At 31.1% G+C, this 16986-nt stretch overlaps 2 protein-coding genes across 3 annotated transcripts; one reads left to right on the forward strand and one right to left on the reverse strand.

The window, feature by feature from the left end:
* Nucleotides 1–2: 2 nt before the first annotated feature.
* On the reverse strand, nt 3–2761 carry LOC100783834 (uncharacterized). Of its 2 annotated transcripts, NM_001254509.2 has the most exons (6): nt 2326–2698; nt 1180–1371; nt 746–905; nt 577–679; nt 401–482; nt 3–312 (listed from the first exon to the last, which is right to left on the reverse strand). In NM_001254509.2, exons 1-6 carry the CDS (start codon nt 2608–2610, stop codon nt 235–237), a joined length of 900 nt encoding a protein of 299 aa, NP_001241438.1. In that variant the 5' UTR covers nt 2611–2698; the 3' UTR covers nt 3–234. The 2 variants fall into 2 exon arrangements, with proteins under 2 accessions (NP_001241438.1, XP_025983470.1); XM_026127685.2 differs by lacking the exons at nt 3–312; nt 746–905 and having other exon boundaries at nt 415–482; nt 2326–2761.
* Nucleotides 2762–6007: 3246 nt separating this feature from the next.
* On the forward strand, nt 6008–15848 carry LOC102666442 (coiled-coil domain-containing protein SCD2). Its single transcript, XM_014774010.3, has 20 exons — nt 6008–6669; nt 6780–6830; nt 6935–6988; nt 7078–7131; nt 7633–8030; nt 8587–8668; nt 8924–8965; nt 9331–9393; nt 10189–10238; nt 10889–10916; nt 11141–11206; nt 11325–11405; nt 11488–11548; nt 12519–12626; nt 12779–12894; nt 13550–13619; nt 13864–13905; nt 14467–14507; nt 15233–15359; nt 15552–15848. Exons 1-20 carry the CDS (start codon nt 6355–6357, stop codon nt 15671–15673), a joined length of 1971 nt encoding a protein of 656 aa, XP_014629496.1. The 5' UTR covers nt 6008–6354; the 3' UTR covers nt 15674–15848.
* The last annotated feature ends 1138 nt before the right edge of the window (nt 15849–16986 follow it).

The following is a 16986-nucleotide window of genomic DNA, read 5'->3' on the forward strand; positions in this document are numbered from 1 at the left end:
TAGATGTAGATTTATGTCAATGATATTGTATGTTAATTTTATTCAGTCTCGTATCTAGCTGAATAATTAAGAATTATACTACGTCATGCCTATAACACTTGAGGTGCTTAAAAATAAACATCTTTTTAATAATATTCCGATCTGCTAACATGGTTATTTTATTTACATATGTCCTGATCGGGGTTCCCTGCGATGACTATACTGAGGCAATGTCAATTTATAGCTGATACATCATCACTCCCAGTCCGTGTCAAAGAAACCTGCATCTTTCATCTCGGAATAATACACATTTTCCAAATGGAAATTTTCCTCCTGAAATGAAAAAAAACAGTAGTCAGACCAGTGCATGGAAAGTTGTCTCTAAACAATTATAAAAGTTCAAAAAATAAACGACATTAACCTGAAAAAAGTCTGCTAGGAATGTTGTATACAAAAAAGGAAGATAAAATGCATGGTAGAAGACAACCGTGACACGATACAGCCTGTGAACAAAAAGTAAACAAGGCTTTAGAAAAAGATGCCAAAGAAAAACAACTCATAATGGATGTTTTCTTCTCAGTTATATAAGAATCTAACCAGAAAGCAAACGCAGCACCAGTTCCAGCAAGGCCACAAGCAAGTGTCGCAATCGCATTAAAAATGAACATAATTGCAACATACTTGTAAAAGGCAATTTTTGCTGCATGAAAGAAGAGGAAATTAGGTAATCACAAACATCGTGTAATAATCCCGTCAATTAACTCACCAGGCAACGTTTCTTTCCATCCGGAATGGTATATAAACATTATGAAGCCATAAACAGCAGTGAGCAACAGCTTGTGGACAACCCACAAGTTCCACTTCCCATGAGTATGTTCATTGCTGTCGACGAATAATGGAATCCCAAATACAAATAGATATATTGCCTAACAAGAAAAAAAAGGTGCAATTATTCTTCTGGATGCAGTGCCAAAGTAAAGCACAATTCCAATGAGAAAATTGAAACCCGCAATCAGCTTTTCATTGGCTAAGCAGAAATCCATATTCATCCCGCAGTATATTTGGCATGAAAAAAAAAAGTTAATTTGGCTAGTGAGAGAAGAGAGCACTAATGTATTTTCTTCTCTCCACCTAGCGTTATGATAACATGATTTAAACAAGGACAAGCAGACTTGCAGTTGTAGTAAAAACAAAGAATACCTTCAACAGTATATCCAAGCCAACAACGAGCGTTGAGATACCAAAAGTTCGTTTCATTGCATCTAAGCCGCCTGCATTATTTCCTTGAAATAAAAAAGCCAGCAAGCTCACTTCCAAAAACAGCATTCCGGAAGTAGTGAACAAGGATAACAGGTTCCATGTCAACTTTCTCCCAGACGTGCACTCCCATGCCTGAGTCACCAAAAATCAAATAAAGCATATATTCACTCACCACTCTAGCTCAAGTCAAGGTATAGAAAATCCTAGTAAACTAGATACGAGCATTAGAAAAAATCAAAATGCAATGCATACATAAACTAGGTCCTATTTGAATAAACTTTTCCGGTCTAATTACTTATTTGTTTCCTATATTTACACTATTTTTACGTTTTGGTTCCTATACCTAAAAATTATCCGTTGTAGCCCCTACATGCATTTTTTATAGCGTTTAAGTCCCTTTGTCAAGTGTGTATGGTAAAACACCACAAAATGGAAATTGACGGCGTAAAACTGCCATAAACTATCTGGCGGATAAAATCGCCACAAATTTTAAGCATTTTTTTAATTTATGAGACCAATTTGTGGCTGTTTACTAACCGCCAAAATGTTTATGGTGGTTTTACACAGCCAATTTCCATTTTATGGCAATTTTACCTTACAAAATTAAGACACTTACCTATTAAAACTATCAAAAGTGAATCTGTAAGGACTAAAGTAGGTATTCTAGGTACTAATTCCAAAGCATAAAGATGGTGCTAGTATAGAAAACAAATGAATAATTAAGCCAAATTTTTAAAGAGCACTTACCAGATAGAGAAAAAAAAGTTAAAATGAATCAAACGTTTTCATAAATTAAAATTAGCTTATACACAAATAAGGTGGCTTCTCCAAAAGTTGGAGTTTAACTTATATATAAGCTAATTTTAAAGCTTAATTCACTCTCTCTCTCTCTCTCTCTTCATGTAAATGTTTATTGAAAAGTTTATTCAAGCAAGATCCTGCTACAGAATAAGAGCAATAAATAGTAAAGAAAAAAAAAATACTCGCTTCCTATGAAAAAGTTTGATGGCAAATGGCACAGAAATGAGCAATTTACTTCAATGGTAGTGAACTAAACCGAGTAATTATACAAGAACGAAAACGAACCTGGAGAAAGCACCAAGCGAGATTGAGCAGAGTAATGAGCCAGAGGCAAAGGTTATATGAAATGATTATATAGGAGCGCGCAAGGGAGAGTTTGAGTAAGCTGTGCCTGGCTTGAAGTGCCAAGTAGAAGACGAAGAGGAACGAGGGGATGTTGAGAGTGGCATTGTGCCAGAACCCGTGACATTCGAACAACCAATCGTAGAATCCGTGGCCAGAAGAAACGTTTGATATCGCATTCACGCCACTTGAATCGGAGACTTGCGTTATCACTGACTGTGGAACCATCTTCCAAAAGGGGGAATTGCAGTTGCAGGGGAGAAGGAAAACCCTAATGCCCTGATTTCGACATGTGAGTGGAGCTTCGCCTTGAATTACGTGTTGGCCCACTAGTTCTAACTTCTATATCCACTGAATCTCTCCATCCGTATCTATCTCCTTAATTAACTTTTTTTTGTTTTAGAATTTACTAATTCAAATGTAATTATAAATCCAATTGTTGATTTTTACAATACTTATGATTTATTAAAAATTCATACATTTTACAAATACTGCAGAGATATGGGAGGTCACGGACTGGATCTGAAAAAGCTTGGAGCAAGAGGTTTCAGATTAAACATAAATAAAACTTGTAATAACGGTTGATTACTTTATATTTAATTTTTTTTAATAATTTTAATAAAATTATATATTAATTGGTACCTTAACCTTCTACTATAGGTAAAATAACATAATCCACCGGTGGATCACTTATCAACTTCTTCATCCTACACAATTCCAATAAAAGAGTTTCAAAAAAATGTAAAGACCAAGAATGATATCACCTTTCTTGGTTGATTCCATGAAAATCATGCCATGATAAATATGTTGATTTCATATTTAATTTGAAAAAATGATTAGGAAATATTACAAATTAAACAAACGAGGATAAACATGACAAAATTTCTAATTTTTCTTACCCAAAAATCATGAAATAACTTTTTGTTATAAATATAATGTATTAAAAAGATACATTTATTTTTACTTTTATCTATTTAATAACAGAAAAATAGTAATTGACTTACATAATCATTTTAAAAAGAAAATACTATATTTTTTTATTCAAATATCTCTCTCTCACTTTTATTTTGGTAAATATATTGAATTTGATATAAATTGTGTTAAAGATAAAATATTAAAAGAGTATTTTAGTAAATTTTATATGATTTTACTTTTATTGTTCATTATTCATCAAACTTTGTAAAAGATAAAAAACATTGTTGTGTAACTTATGTTTTTGTCCAATATTATTATTCTTGTTGTATCTTATACCATGATTTTAACAAATCAAATAAACCTTTTATAATTGATATAAGATAGATAGATAGATGAGGTTAGATAATGCACTAGTAGGATGAATTCTTATTATTATTTTATCTACCAAAGTCAAACTTAAATATTAAAACATTATATTATCGGGAAAAAAATATCAAAGCATTAACATCACATATTATTTAGCTAATTGAGTGAGACCTCCTTCATTAGAATTCTTGTTAGTCGTCATGTAAAAAATTTACACCAAAGTTTCGTATATGTGTCTCTAAACGTAACTTATTGATATTAGTTTTATATAAATTAAATTCGTATAAAAATGTGCTATGCATTTCTAATGCTCCTTTTGGTTTTTCTAATTAAGTAGAGAAGGGTGATATCTTGACATTTAAAATTTTCAAATAATTCACCAATAACTTATATTTCTCTTAATATTTCTCTTTGTGTCACATTATATTTTCAATCATATCAATTACTTGAGTGTCCTTTCTTGTTATCTTTGTTCAGCACTTATATTTTTTTGGTGTCAAAATATTTTTTTTTCTTATAACACCCCAACGAATCACAACAAAAAGAGAGATTCAATGACTGTGTGAGTATGAAATTGTACAATTGAAAGATACTTAAAGAAATTAATTGGTACTACTTAAAATAATAAGATGTGTCTATTTTTCGGTAGATTGTCATATAAAAATTACATAGTTAAACGTGTCTAGCTCGGAGTACTTATGTGATGCTTGGTCTTTTGGGAAATTTCTTAGGAAAAAAACATGTAAGTAAAGATAAAACACGTTGAAAAGTCTCGTGTTGATTTGTAGTGTAAGTCATTGATCTTGAAAGCATACATAATTGATTTTTGATTTCTTGAAAGTGATTACCTACATAGAATTGTGATAGGTGAAGGATTTTGGCCAATAAGGATGTTGAGTGAAGTATTACCATGTAAAGTGTCGTTGTGTGAGAGCTGTCGAAAACTTGACAATCAAGAATGCTACAAATGGTGTTAGAGCACACCTCTACAAGTGTGGTTCGAGAATGAACCAAATGAAAGTTAGTGTTCATGTAACACCCAAACGAATCATACAAAAAATAAAATTGAGGAAGACTAAAAATAATTAATTGGTACTACTTATATTAACAAGATATATCTACTTTTGAATATCCTCATATAAAAAATCTATAATTAAGTGTGTTTAACTTAAAATAATTATGAGATGAGTTACTTTTAAAGATATTACATTCCTTAACTACAAAATTATTAAATCATAGAAAAAAAATTGATGAATGACATGATCGTCACTAAATTATGTGAGGTCTAAGATAAATTTTATGTCAAACACATTCTTTAATATATTTTATTATTTTATATTTTATTCTTCTATTTTTTAATTGGAAATTGTTATTTAAAATTTTGTAACTAAATAATTTGAACATTTCGCTCTATTGAATTTGGAAAATTTTCTTTTCACAATATAATATTCTACAACAATTTTTTGGTGAGTCCAATATTCCATGACATTAAATACAATTAAAAAGAATCAATTTTAAATATAATTTAATAGATGTAATAGTGCTTTAATTTCTTTTGTCAGTATATATACACACATTTTCAAGATTGTTTAAAAGAGCGGTGAATAGAAAAGTTAAAGACATAATTTTTTATAACAAAAAGACATAATTTTTTATAACAAACTACCATTTTTTATCAAAAAAAAATTATGAATCATATTCAATTATAATGTTTTAATTCAAAATAAATACAAACTACTTTTTCCCATTACTTTTTAAATGAGTAATAAAACTTTTCAAATAATTTATATCAATATATGTACGTGTATCTTTTTTTTTAAGTTGTATAACAATACTAAAAAATAAACTATAAATAATATACATAATTTAATAATTTAAAATTGAAAATTTTCTTCAAAATATATGTATAAGAAAAAAAAAATTAACAAGGGCTAAAAGACGAAGGCCTTAATGGCCGTTCCTTAGACATGACTTTGATGAATGATGATATTTTAACACGTACGAAGGTATGATATTATTTATGTTATAATAAGAGAAAAGGATAAAAAATAAATAAAAAGTATTGATAAAGTATTTAAAATAATTAAATATTTCTGTATGATTACTTTTGTATTATTTATTCTACATTTTTTACGATATTATTTATAAGTCAATATTTTTTTCATATTTCCTTCTTATCTTCTCCTTTATTGTTAAAATTTTGTATTAATAATTGTAAATAAGTAATACAAAATTTTCGTTACAGGAAGTTCGGAGTCGGTTAGAAAATGGAAGCATTCAGGGCTGCATCCACGTCACAGCTCCCAGCGTCTAACGTGTGCATCTGTTTATGAACGGATCGCCAAGTCTCTCCTTCACAATAGCAGGATACCACTCCAACACCTTTCCACTCCTCATTTCATGATTTTCTTCTGTCTCGCTTCTTTTGTAACGATAAATGCCTCTCTAATAGAAGAAATAAAAATGCGAATGATTGATATAGGTGTTAGGCCAAAGAGAGATCCATGAATTTGGACACCAATATTTTCTGGATTCTTCCTATTTTGAAATAACTTCTCTTCTAGGAGATATAATTACCACTCACTCACAGACAAAGCAAGTTTCACCAAAACTTTATGATCCATATGCATGACAATGTGAATGAGCTTGTTTATAATCATGGATTCATCATAATGTATTTTTTTTTTGTAGATGGATCGCCGGAGAATATACGATAGGCAGAACAGCTCTTCAGGGACGCCGTCGTCGCCGTCTTCGCCGGTGAATATGATATCGCCCCTGCACCGCCACGCGCGTGCGGGTTCGACCGGCTCCGCCATGACCAACGTCCGGAGAGCTCAGAACAACGCCACCAAAGCCGCCGCGCAGAGACTCGCACAGGTTATGTCGCATACCGACGACGATGACGAAGACGAGGACGACGTTCCTCTCGACTATTCCGCAATCGCCGGCGGCGGAGGCATTGGCCTCGGCGGCGGAAGACCAATGCCAGCTCGCTCTCCCATGGTAACTTTATATTTAACCGCATTTCTTAATTGCTTGCTTGTATTTATATTCCGGCTTTTGAATTGTACGTGCTTCGAATTCGGTATTGTTGTTGTTGCTGTTCTTATTAGGCAGTTCGGAGCGTTCAGGATGCTGCATCTGCAAGGTCTCGGTCACCATTGGTAATTTCGTTTCTCAGCTAGCCTTTGAATTATATATCAGATCAAGAACACAGTGCTGCTTTGTTTGAAAATTTGTTTCCGACTTTCCGTGTTGTTTCTATTAGCCAGCTGTTCGCTCTGTTCAAGAACAACCATCTGCGAGATCACGTTCCCCCGCGGTAACTCCATTTTTCATTGCAAGTTGAATGCTGCTTAATTTGAATAACAAGTTGATGAAAACTTTTTATTTTTATTTTGTTTCTATTAGTCAGTTCGCTCCGTTCAAGAACAACCGCCATCTGCTAGATCGCGTTCCCCTGCGGTAATTACCTTCTTTTTTTTTTTTTTTTGGAATGATCATGTATATTTTCACAATATTAATTTAATACACTCTCATTCTCTTTCTTAACAACTTATACCTTTAAATCATCTTATTATGCATATAGGATTCTCTACTATTTCCTGAAATGTTTGAAGATCACAAAATTATGTCATCTCATTGGATAAGAGTGTGAAAATTGCATTTACCTTGTAGATTCATTCTAATTAAATCTAGGAATTTAGATTGTTACTAGGATACCTTAAAGAATCTACTAATTTTGGTAGTTATTTTTTAGGCTAATAGTTGAATGAGTTTGAACGGGAAAGAGTTTTTCAATGTACCAAAACCCTTAAATTTCATATGATAGCATATATATATATATATATATATACATATATATGTATTATTTTTATTTTTATATTTATACATTTACTGATTAATGTTGAATGATTATTAATTGGAACAAGTTGATGAGACTTTGATTTTATTGATTTGTATTAGTCAGTTCGCATGGGTCAAGAACCTCCACAATCTGTGAGAGGCATGCCGAGTGTTCGATCATCTGCCTCTTCAAATGCTCTAGCTGAGCAACCTCCACCTCGAACACCCACTCTAACGAATAACGCAGAGCAACAACCGCCTTCTGCTCGTTTAACGCCAGGAAACCGAACCCTGGAATTGTCTCCTTCCGCTCGCACTATTATAATTACACGGTCGCCTCAACCCAGCAGTGCCAACAATGATCAGCCTCCCTCTGCTCGCTCAACCTCGGGCCGTCCCAGTGGACTTTCTAAGGTGGTTCCCATGGTGCCACCTAGTGTACCTATTACACTCAGACCGGTCTCCTCTGTTGGTGTTCCTCCCTCTGAGCCTCTTCTTGATATTAGAAAAGACAGAAGGCATGCTGCTGCTACTGTTCTTATTTGCTTTTACATTTCCTTTCCAAGAAATTATTAGACACTATGGATTCATATGCTTCCTCTTCTTGGTTCTTTTCTGCATTTATGTTATATGGCTTATTTACTCTGTTTCAATTCCAATTAATGTATAGGAGAAATGTTAGCCCACTTCTTACACTCTTTTTAGTTTTTACAACTCATTGGGTAAATTTTCATGTTAATTAGACTATGTGGTTCTAGCCGTGTCAACGTGACATGTAATCATATTTTTCATCATGAAAAAGAGATAATAATGGTCACATGTAGATTGGTGAGGAGCATACCATATAATAATTTCTCCACTAATAGAGAGATATCTTAGGTTTACTAAGACCAACGTGAGATTTTTAACAATAAAAGGCAAAATCAGACAATGAATCATGCATATCACATAATTTTCTAACCATAGGTTCAAAATGCATGCCATAAATGAAGTTAGGGATCACATTGAGATCCAAAATTTACTTTCTAACGCATATCATATATGTAATGCTATGTGCTTTTTATGACCATGTAGATTGTCACTTGATCTGGGTAGTATGAAGGTAAGGGAAAATGCCAATCAGCAGCAGCGTCCTACCAGTGAGCTTGAGGACGAGGTAGTACACGGGTCCATGTTGGACACTCGATCTAATTATTATGTTCATGCATGCCTTTTAAGTCCTTTTTTCATAGATGATTTGTTTCAGTGTCACTAGTCAAGCTACCGACTCTGTATTTTTACTTGTTCCTTCCTCCCTTTCACCCCCTTTAACTTAACCGCACTTGAATTTCTTAATTTTCAACAGCCTCGGCCGTGCATGGCTGCTGTCTCTTTTCAGGAATCTACTAATGAGATGTGAATTTTAATGCAGCTTGATATGTTACAAGAAGAAAACGACAATTTGGTTGATAAGGTGATAAAATACATCAGTTTGAGTAATATGTTTTCCTTATACATCTAAGTTTTGAGATTCTAGCAGGGTGCCTGTAAAAGAAAGAATCGTGTGTGGCCTCTGTTTTCTTGATTTCATCTGTAGGAACACTCAGTTCATATTTTGATATTGATACAATTAGCTTCTTTTTAGTTTCAGATATAATTTGGGCTAAATTAGATGTAACTTAATTAGCACTGTCATGTGAATACTATACTGCTGCTGTCTTTTAAAAATAATAATATTTCTGAAGGCTGATAACATGAAGTTTTTCATAATGAAAATTAATTTTGTTTTAATATATACACCATTTTTTTGGCACACCATTCTGATATGTGTATCCACAGCTTCGACTTGCAGAAGAGAAGTGTGAAGAAGCTGAATCAAGAGTTAGGCAACTAGAACAACAGGTAATGCATGGCAATGTTTGTCAGTTTATTGCTCTATTGCACAAGTGAATCACTAGGAATGTGCTAGTATAACAATTTGGATGTGATTATAGGTTTAAACACTAGTACCATGGTTGCCCCAAAAAAAAAAAAAAAAAAATCTAGTGCACAAGCATACAATAATACAATATACATGTGATGTTCATATCAGCCGGGGACACATAATCTAAGGTTGTGGAACAGAAAGATGAAAAATGAAATTTGTCTATGTTGGTAATTTTTATGGTTTATTTTTACTTTTTTAAATGTAAAATTATAATGTTATTAGTACCCCTGTTGGCCAATAAATATTATTAGGTGGTCAAGAATTATAAGGTCCCTAATTAATCATCACAAGACATGTAATAAAGTGATATTTTTTTTGTAAATTAAAAATTTTAAATATATATCAAGTAGATATTGATTAAGACTACAAACACTTACTTACCGGTCTTGAACTATCTAATATTTTTTTAAAGTGTCCACTGTTCTTGATCTTTGGATTAGTAATTTAAGTATATATTTTGACTTCAATTTGAATGCTTGATTAGATTAGTGTAATTTTATGACATTTAAAACACTAATTTTTTTTAAGGTTGGCATACCATTCCACAATTTTGAATTGCATGGGGGGATACATTACCATTAGTAAGAAAAGAGTCTCTCACGTTGTCATTATCTCATTTTTCTTTCTCTGTCTCGTTGTATGGTTCTGCTGGTCGGAGAGGATCCGTATCTACTAATTATCCGTAATTTTTCATATATACTTTCGTATAGGTTGCTACCCTTGGAGAAGGTGTAACTTTGGAGGCTCGCCTTTTAACCAGGCAAGTTTAGCATTGAGACGAGTTGTATGATGCAAGCCCCCCTCCCAAACAAATGACTCACTTACAACAAAAATTTGGATTTCTTCCCAAGTACCACGATACTGTCATGTTAATAGAGAAAAAGATAATTAAGTAAAATTAATGGACCCTACTCAAATAATGATGAATCTTGTTATAATTGTTTGGTATCTTAATCAGAACTAACATGAGAGCATCTTGATCCCTTCAGGCTTCAACACTCGTGGTTTGGCTTAAATTTAACTCCACTTACCACTTAGATATGGCTTAAATACTCTTTTATGTTCATTAATCATTTTAGTTATTTATTCTATGATTCTTTTCCTAGATTAAGCTTAATCTGCGCAAATTATTTGTTAGATTTATTTCCAACATTATTGAATCCATTTCAATGCATATGTTTAAATTTTGAAGGAAATCCATCTACAATTTGATCTGAGTGTTTTTCAAGAAAATTATCTACTGCAGCAGACAAATTAGATAACATAAACAAGAAATTAAGACAATAGAAAAGCCAAGTTATTTATTTTAATGGTTAATGTATGCAACACCACAAGTGGTGACCGGGTAAGTTCTGTTTCTTCCCTAAACCTTTTTGTATCCTGACATGTCTTATTCGTTTTGTTCTTCAGAAAAGAGGCAGCACTGCAGCAAAGAGAGGTTTATCTTCTTTTCCTTTCCCTAGCTAACTCTCGCCTTTTCTTTATGCATTACATAGCCCTACCCTACTCTACTAGGACTAGGAGGATTCTATTCCTCGTAGTTGTGCATCTATTACTGGCATATTTATTCATCAAAGAAACAGCAAACCGACCGGTATAATTTTTCACGTTTCTCATAAAAGTGAGATTAGGAAGTCGAATGATTAATATTTCCACTCTCAGGCTGCTCTGAGAAATGCATCAAAGAATCATGGAGGTTTTCAAACAGCGCTTCAGGCGGATGCTGAGGTATCCAGCAACTTACCTTGTACGTTTCATAAAACTGTTTTCAAATTCTGCAATTCTAATGTACGAAAAAATTATATGTTTATAGAATTCAATTTAAATTTCTCATATTTTGTAATAGACTGCAAGGGAGGAGACCGCGTCTGCTTTCGAAAAACTACGGCTTATGACTCAACGAATGATACTCACCCCGGAAGAAATGGTTAGGGTTTAATGTTAATCTTAATGTTTTCATTTTAAATAATCTTCTGCATGGGTATGTGATTTTCCGTTTTGTCCTTTAGGAAGAGGTTGTTTTAAAGAGGTGTTGGCTAGCTCGGTATTGGGGTTTATGCGTTCGACATGGTAAAGTCATATTTGTTTGTTGCTTGTTCAATTATAACATTAATTGTATATCATTTGCTTTTGTTTAAAGTTATAATGGATCTAAAATAGATAATTCATTTTTGAGAGGGATAAAATAAATAGTTTCAGACAATTTTTTATTTATTTGTAGAAATTAAAGATAATGTTAGATCCTTTTGATTAATTTTAAAAATTATTTAAAACACACAAAATAATTTTAGAAATATGACACTAACAAAAAAAAATTAAAATTTTAAATTTTGGCAATCTGAAGCTAACTTTCATCACTTGGTTTTAAAAAATAAAATTTTTAAAACAAACAAAACAAAGATCAATGCAGTATAAACAGAATAAAAAACAAAATATTATTTTAATCCCGCTGAAATTGGGCAACTTTCTTTTTTCAAAAATAGTACTTAGCTGTTAAATTTATATATTTTATATGTTATATGCAAAATCAAATGCAATTATTTCATCTCTATGAACTTACTTTTTTTTTTTTGGTTCATAAGAGAAAATTAAAACCGAAAAACACAAACAAAAATGCTAAACAACATGAACTAAATCATAGCCAGATGCATGCTGCTAGAATATTACCAAGACAGACCTTTTGAAGCAATTGCTTAGAAATTATACTTTTATTTAAGATTAAATTATTCATTTGGTCTCACTATTATGATTTTTATTTTTTTAATTCTTATAATTTATTTTTTAATTCTTTTTTAGTTCATATAATTTAAAAATGATAAGAACTAAAAAAATAAGAATTATGAAATTATAGAAACTAAAAAATCACTTTTAGAAACTAAGAAAATTAAAATATAAATTATAGGAATTAAAACATCACTTTTAAATCATAAAGACTAAAAAATAAAAATCATGAAACTATAGAGAATAAATGAGTAATTTAATCTTTATTTAAAGAAAAAGAGAAAAATCTCATTACAAATAGCTCTGAAATATATGACAGGTATTCATGCTGATATTGCTGAAGCAAAATACAAATACTGGTCTATGTTCGCCCCGAATCCGATTGAAGTTGTATTAGCAGCAGCAAAGAAAGCTAAAGAGGAAAAAGGTAACATTACTTACTTTTGAATTTATTTTATTTTCTTGTTTTAGTTCTTTGCTTCTTTTTTTTTTTTTTTTTTTTTCCGGTCGGTTTCTTACGTATCTCTTGAAAATAAGTTGGGGTGATTGACTATCCTCCATTTTTGTGCTACACGGTAGACCTCGATGTAGAGGATACAGAGGGTCAACTTGACCTGAAGGAACTTTCTGGAGAGGGAAATATTGAAAACATGCTTTTTGTTGAGCAAGGTTTGCGGCAATTGGCTTCACTAAAGGTTTCTATTATATCCTTTTTTTTTAAAAAAAAAAAAAAGTGAAGGCATGCCCTTTATTGCTTCAAATGATAGTAGATACTCAAATCTGTTTTTCACTTTTAAATATAATATTATGAATGTAATGTATATTACATTTCTTAAGAAGAATTTCTTCTTGTCTTATTTAACAAGATGTCAACTCATTGATAATGAAAAGTTGAAACCCATTAGAATATATGGACTAGAAAATTGGGAAATTTGCATGAAGCTATACATTAATGAAAACCCATTGATAATGAAAAGTTCAAATCTCATTGTTACTAATGTAAAAAAAAACATTAATAACGTGTATGGGATGATGTTGAAAATACATCTATAAATTATTTTTTTGTTCAATCAATAAAAAAAATGTAGAAACTATACAAATTAAAGTAATATTTTTTTATCTGACATGAATCTAATTTAAACCTGTGAAAATGCGTAACGAAAGATGTATTGAATTTGAACCTACGAAAATGTGTATACTGATAGAGTGTGCTTCTCTAAATGGGATTACATGAGAATATGAGATGCTATAAACACATGCCAAAATAGGTAACACTAAGCTTATTTTAATTCCTCCAATTTTTTCTATCTGTTCAAGCTATGACTACATTCTTCTCTGTTTGTTTTAAAGGTAGAAGAAGCATTGGCGGTTGCATTGGCTCAACATAGGCGACCAAATATGTTGAAAGCTGGTTTTTCAGGTGCCAAGTTCAATAATAAATACACTATTTTTTTAGTTGAACAACAAATTTTGATAATCGTATTTGATATCATATACATTATTCATTTGATTTTTTTTAATCTTTTTTATATCTACACATGTAACAAATAGTTCATATAAATCAAAGGGACATCAAATGTTATTCCAAATTCGTTGTAGAAAAAACATTACTTCTTTTTTTGGTGTCCGATATATTTACTCTTGTCTTTATTTTTTTGGTGTAGATGACCTAAAATTACCAATTGAAGGGCAGTGTGATGCATTTGGTAAGTTTTTCTGTTTCCTAAATCATGTGTTAAAAAGGTTGAGATGATTTAGTGGAGTTATAATATAATATGATAGTATTTGACAACTTGAATTTATTACAAATTTTAAATACAAGGTAAGAATTGTTTTTTATCTCTCTAAATTATTATTTTTATTTTAGTTTCTCAAATTTTGAAATGCACCCCTTTTAGTCTTCAACATAATATTTAACAATGCTTATAAAAATGTTATTTAAATTAAAACTAATCAAAAAAATTTAGAAAGACAAATTAAATTTTAATTTTTTTAGAGAAACTAAAAACATACTATACTCTAAACATATTTGATATAAAGTGTATTAGGGGAGAATGAAAAAAGGTAAGAGGGATAGTCTTGACCATTTAATCTTATGCTGCATATGATTTGTCTTCCTCTTGAGTATGATCCTCACAACTTTGCTGGTCAGTAACTTGATTCACATTAACACCGTCATACCACCTGAAATCGCACATAAAATAATTATATTCTTCGGTTTGATTGATGTTACATGCTTCATTTAAAGATAAGTCTTTTACTTTCAGAATTGAGTCAGGAGGAGGCTGAAGATGTATCTTTTAAACAGGTACATGTAACAATATTTTCATTGTTTTTCTTTTTCATTATTTTGCTCCTTTAAATTTTTTGATAATATCCTCCTTAGTCACCCCATCCTCCTCCTTGTTATACTTCTTGAAAAAAAATTAAATGAAAAATATATTTGTGGTCACTTAATTAGGTCTTTCATTTTTATTTCGGTGATATGGAAAGTTTAACTTGCAATAACTAAATATAGTAGGCTTACAGCCAACAAACTTGATTCATTTTGTTTCCAAGCGGTTAAGAATAGAACAAAGACTTTGAATGTATAAAATAGTAACATCTGTGTCTTAGAACAAGATTATTTTATATATGACTTTTATCTGCTGAAGCTCGATCAGGTAACTTGGTCAAAGTGAAGGGGTCGATAAATATTGAAAATGTGTTTCCAAATAATTACTTGGGAGAATACTGGAGAAAATATCTAGAAATTTAGGAGGCGTTTTGTTTAACAAAATATTTTTCATTTTTTCACTTCTAATTACAAAAATATCACTTTTATTTTCAGTTTGTTTTCTTTTTGAAATTTTTTATACATATATAGTGAAAATATCTTTTTTCTTATTTTCTTTTCTTTTGGGGGTTAATTTATTATAAGAAGGTTTCATATTTTAAATATATGGAATTTTCTTTAGCTTAATATAGAAATTTCTTTCCCAAGCATGATCACATCAATTGCGTTGCATATTCTTGTCTATCATGTTCGTCTAGGCTTGGCTTGCTTACATTTGGAAGAGAGCAAAAAGGCATGAGATAGAACCTGACATAGCAAATGAGCGTTTCCAGCACTGGATCAATCACAACTCAATGACTCCTACCTCACAAGACGCAGTTGATGGTATTGCCCACCCCTTTCCTCCCATCCATTGTAATTTACTTGCATAAATAAAACTTAATTTTCACTTCTAATTACGAAATACTCACTTTACTATTATGTTGTGGTTAGCGAATTAATAACCTTCCCTTGCAAATATATATATGTTAATGCTTCTAGTTCGAACATAATCTTTAGACTTTATCCCTTTTGCAGTTGAACGTGGACTTGTAGAAATCAAAAGGTTGGATATTGAAACGCAACTATGGGATGAATCTCGAAGAGAATTGGAGCAAGAGATTGGCAATTCAAACATACCCGGTCGTTCTGACTTTTGATATAGTCCAAGTAGATTATATTGTTCCAAAATTTATTCTTTTCACAAACTTTTTTTAAATTTATTTTGTAATTTAGTTAATCAAAAGAGTTGGAGTAAAATAGGATATATTTCCAGTGTATCATATTTTATAAAACAATGTTATCAACTGTTATGATAATGTAAAAAAATTAATATCAATAATAATATATTGGATTTATATTTTTATTGTGGTGCTTGTGCTTGGTTAAAACGTTGTCAATATTTTGTTTGTTTTCTAATATTTTAATAATACATATAAGAATATTAATACATGATTTTAAAAATAATTATTTCTATCTTTGATTATAATTATTATTTTGGTTTAAATTAATGTATCAATTATATTTTTTTGGGATATAATGTATATGTTAAATTCATTGATTTTTGTTTATATGATTTTTATTTCATTTAACGAAGTGAAGTTAAGAATAGTGTTAAAAGTAGATTTTTCCACATTCAACAAAAAAGCAAGAAAGATGTAGCTTTGACGTAAATTTCACTTTAAGTGAAAATCATGTTCAACTCAATTGGAAAAATTATATGGCAAACACGCAGGTATAACTTTTCATGAAAAATAAAACTTAGTTTGAGTGTTCAAACGTTAAACCTAATACACTTTTAATTGGAGGGAAGAATGAAGCTCAGGCTTGGAGTGATCGACTAATGATACATGCACGTTGAGGAATGGCTAGGAGTAGAGGAGGTGATACAGATTCGTGTTTCGAAATTTATATGGAGTCTGCATGTAATGGTTTTCTGGAGGAGGTTTAGTTTTTTAATTTCTTTATTCCTTATGTGCTGATATCTCGGGTTGTTTACTGATGGAAGCATTTCTTATGCTTTGACCATTGACGAATTGCAACTCTTGTATTCCATTACTCCTTTTATATTTAATATTATTTGGCCTATCAAAAAAAAAAATCCTTAGTTGTCAAAATATTTTCCTACAAAACACTTCTAAAGCTACTCAAGATACCGGTAGCAACCAACATCAACTTTACCATCTTGAAACAGTGTAATAGTTCTTAGCATTCACATTATTAACAACATATGGCGAATTTGACCCCTTCACTTATGATGTGTTTAATAAAGGTGAAATTGAGTGGAAACATAGGATATTTTTTTTTAAAAAAAAATTAGGATGAATTTCATACTTCTAACACACTACTTTAATTCAAAAAAAAAAAAAAAAACCTCAATTTCATTTCATTCTATTTTTTTCAGCTCTATCAAACACATTATTAGGCACCTAGACCTAGAGTGTGCAAACATTCTTGAACCACCCGTCGAAAT

The sequence above is a fragment of the Glycine max genome, chromosome 3, assembly GCF_000004515.6.
Source record: "Glycine max cultivar Williams 82 chromosome 3, Glycine_max_v4.0, whole genome shotgun sequence".
Lineage (NCBI taxonomy): Eukaryota > Viridiplantae > Streptophyta > Magnoliopsida > Fabales > Fabaceae > Glycine > Glycine max.

Coding starts and splice junctions, on each gene's coding strand:
- LOC100783834 (NM_001254509.2), bottom strand. CDS start 2,610: ATGGTTCCACAGTCAGTGATAACGCAAGTCTCCGATTCAAGTGGCGTG. Junction 906..1,179: donor GCTTGGATATACTGTTGAAG/GTATTCTTTGTT, acceptor TTTTCTTGTTAG/GCAATATATCTATTTGTATT. Junction 483..576: donor GGTGCTGCGTTTGCTTTCTG/GTTAGATTCTTA, acceptor TTTTGTTCACAG/GCTGTATCGTGTCACGGTTG.
- LOC102666442 (XM_014774010.3), top strand. CDS start 6,355: ATGGATCGCCGGAGAATATACGATAGGCAGAACAGCTCTTCAGGGACG. Junction 10,239..10,888: donor GAGGCTCGCCTTTTAACCAG/GCAAGTTTAGCA, acceptor TTTGTTCTTCAG/AAAAGAGGCAGCACTGCAGC. Junction 11,406..11,487: donor TACTCACCCCGGAAGAAATG/GTTAGGGTTTAA, acceptor TTTGTCCTTTAG/GAAGAGGTTGTTTTAAAGAG.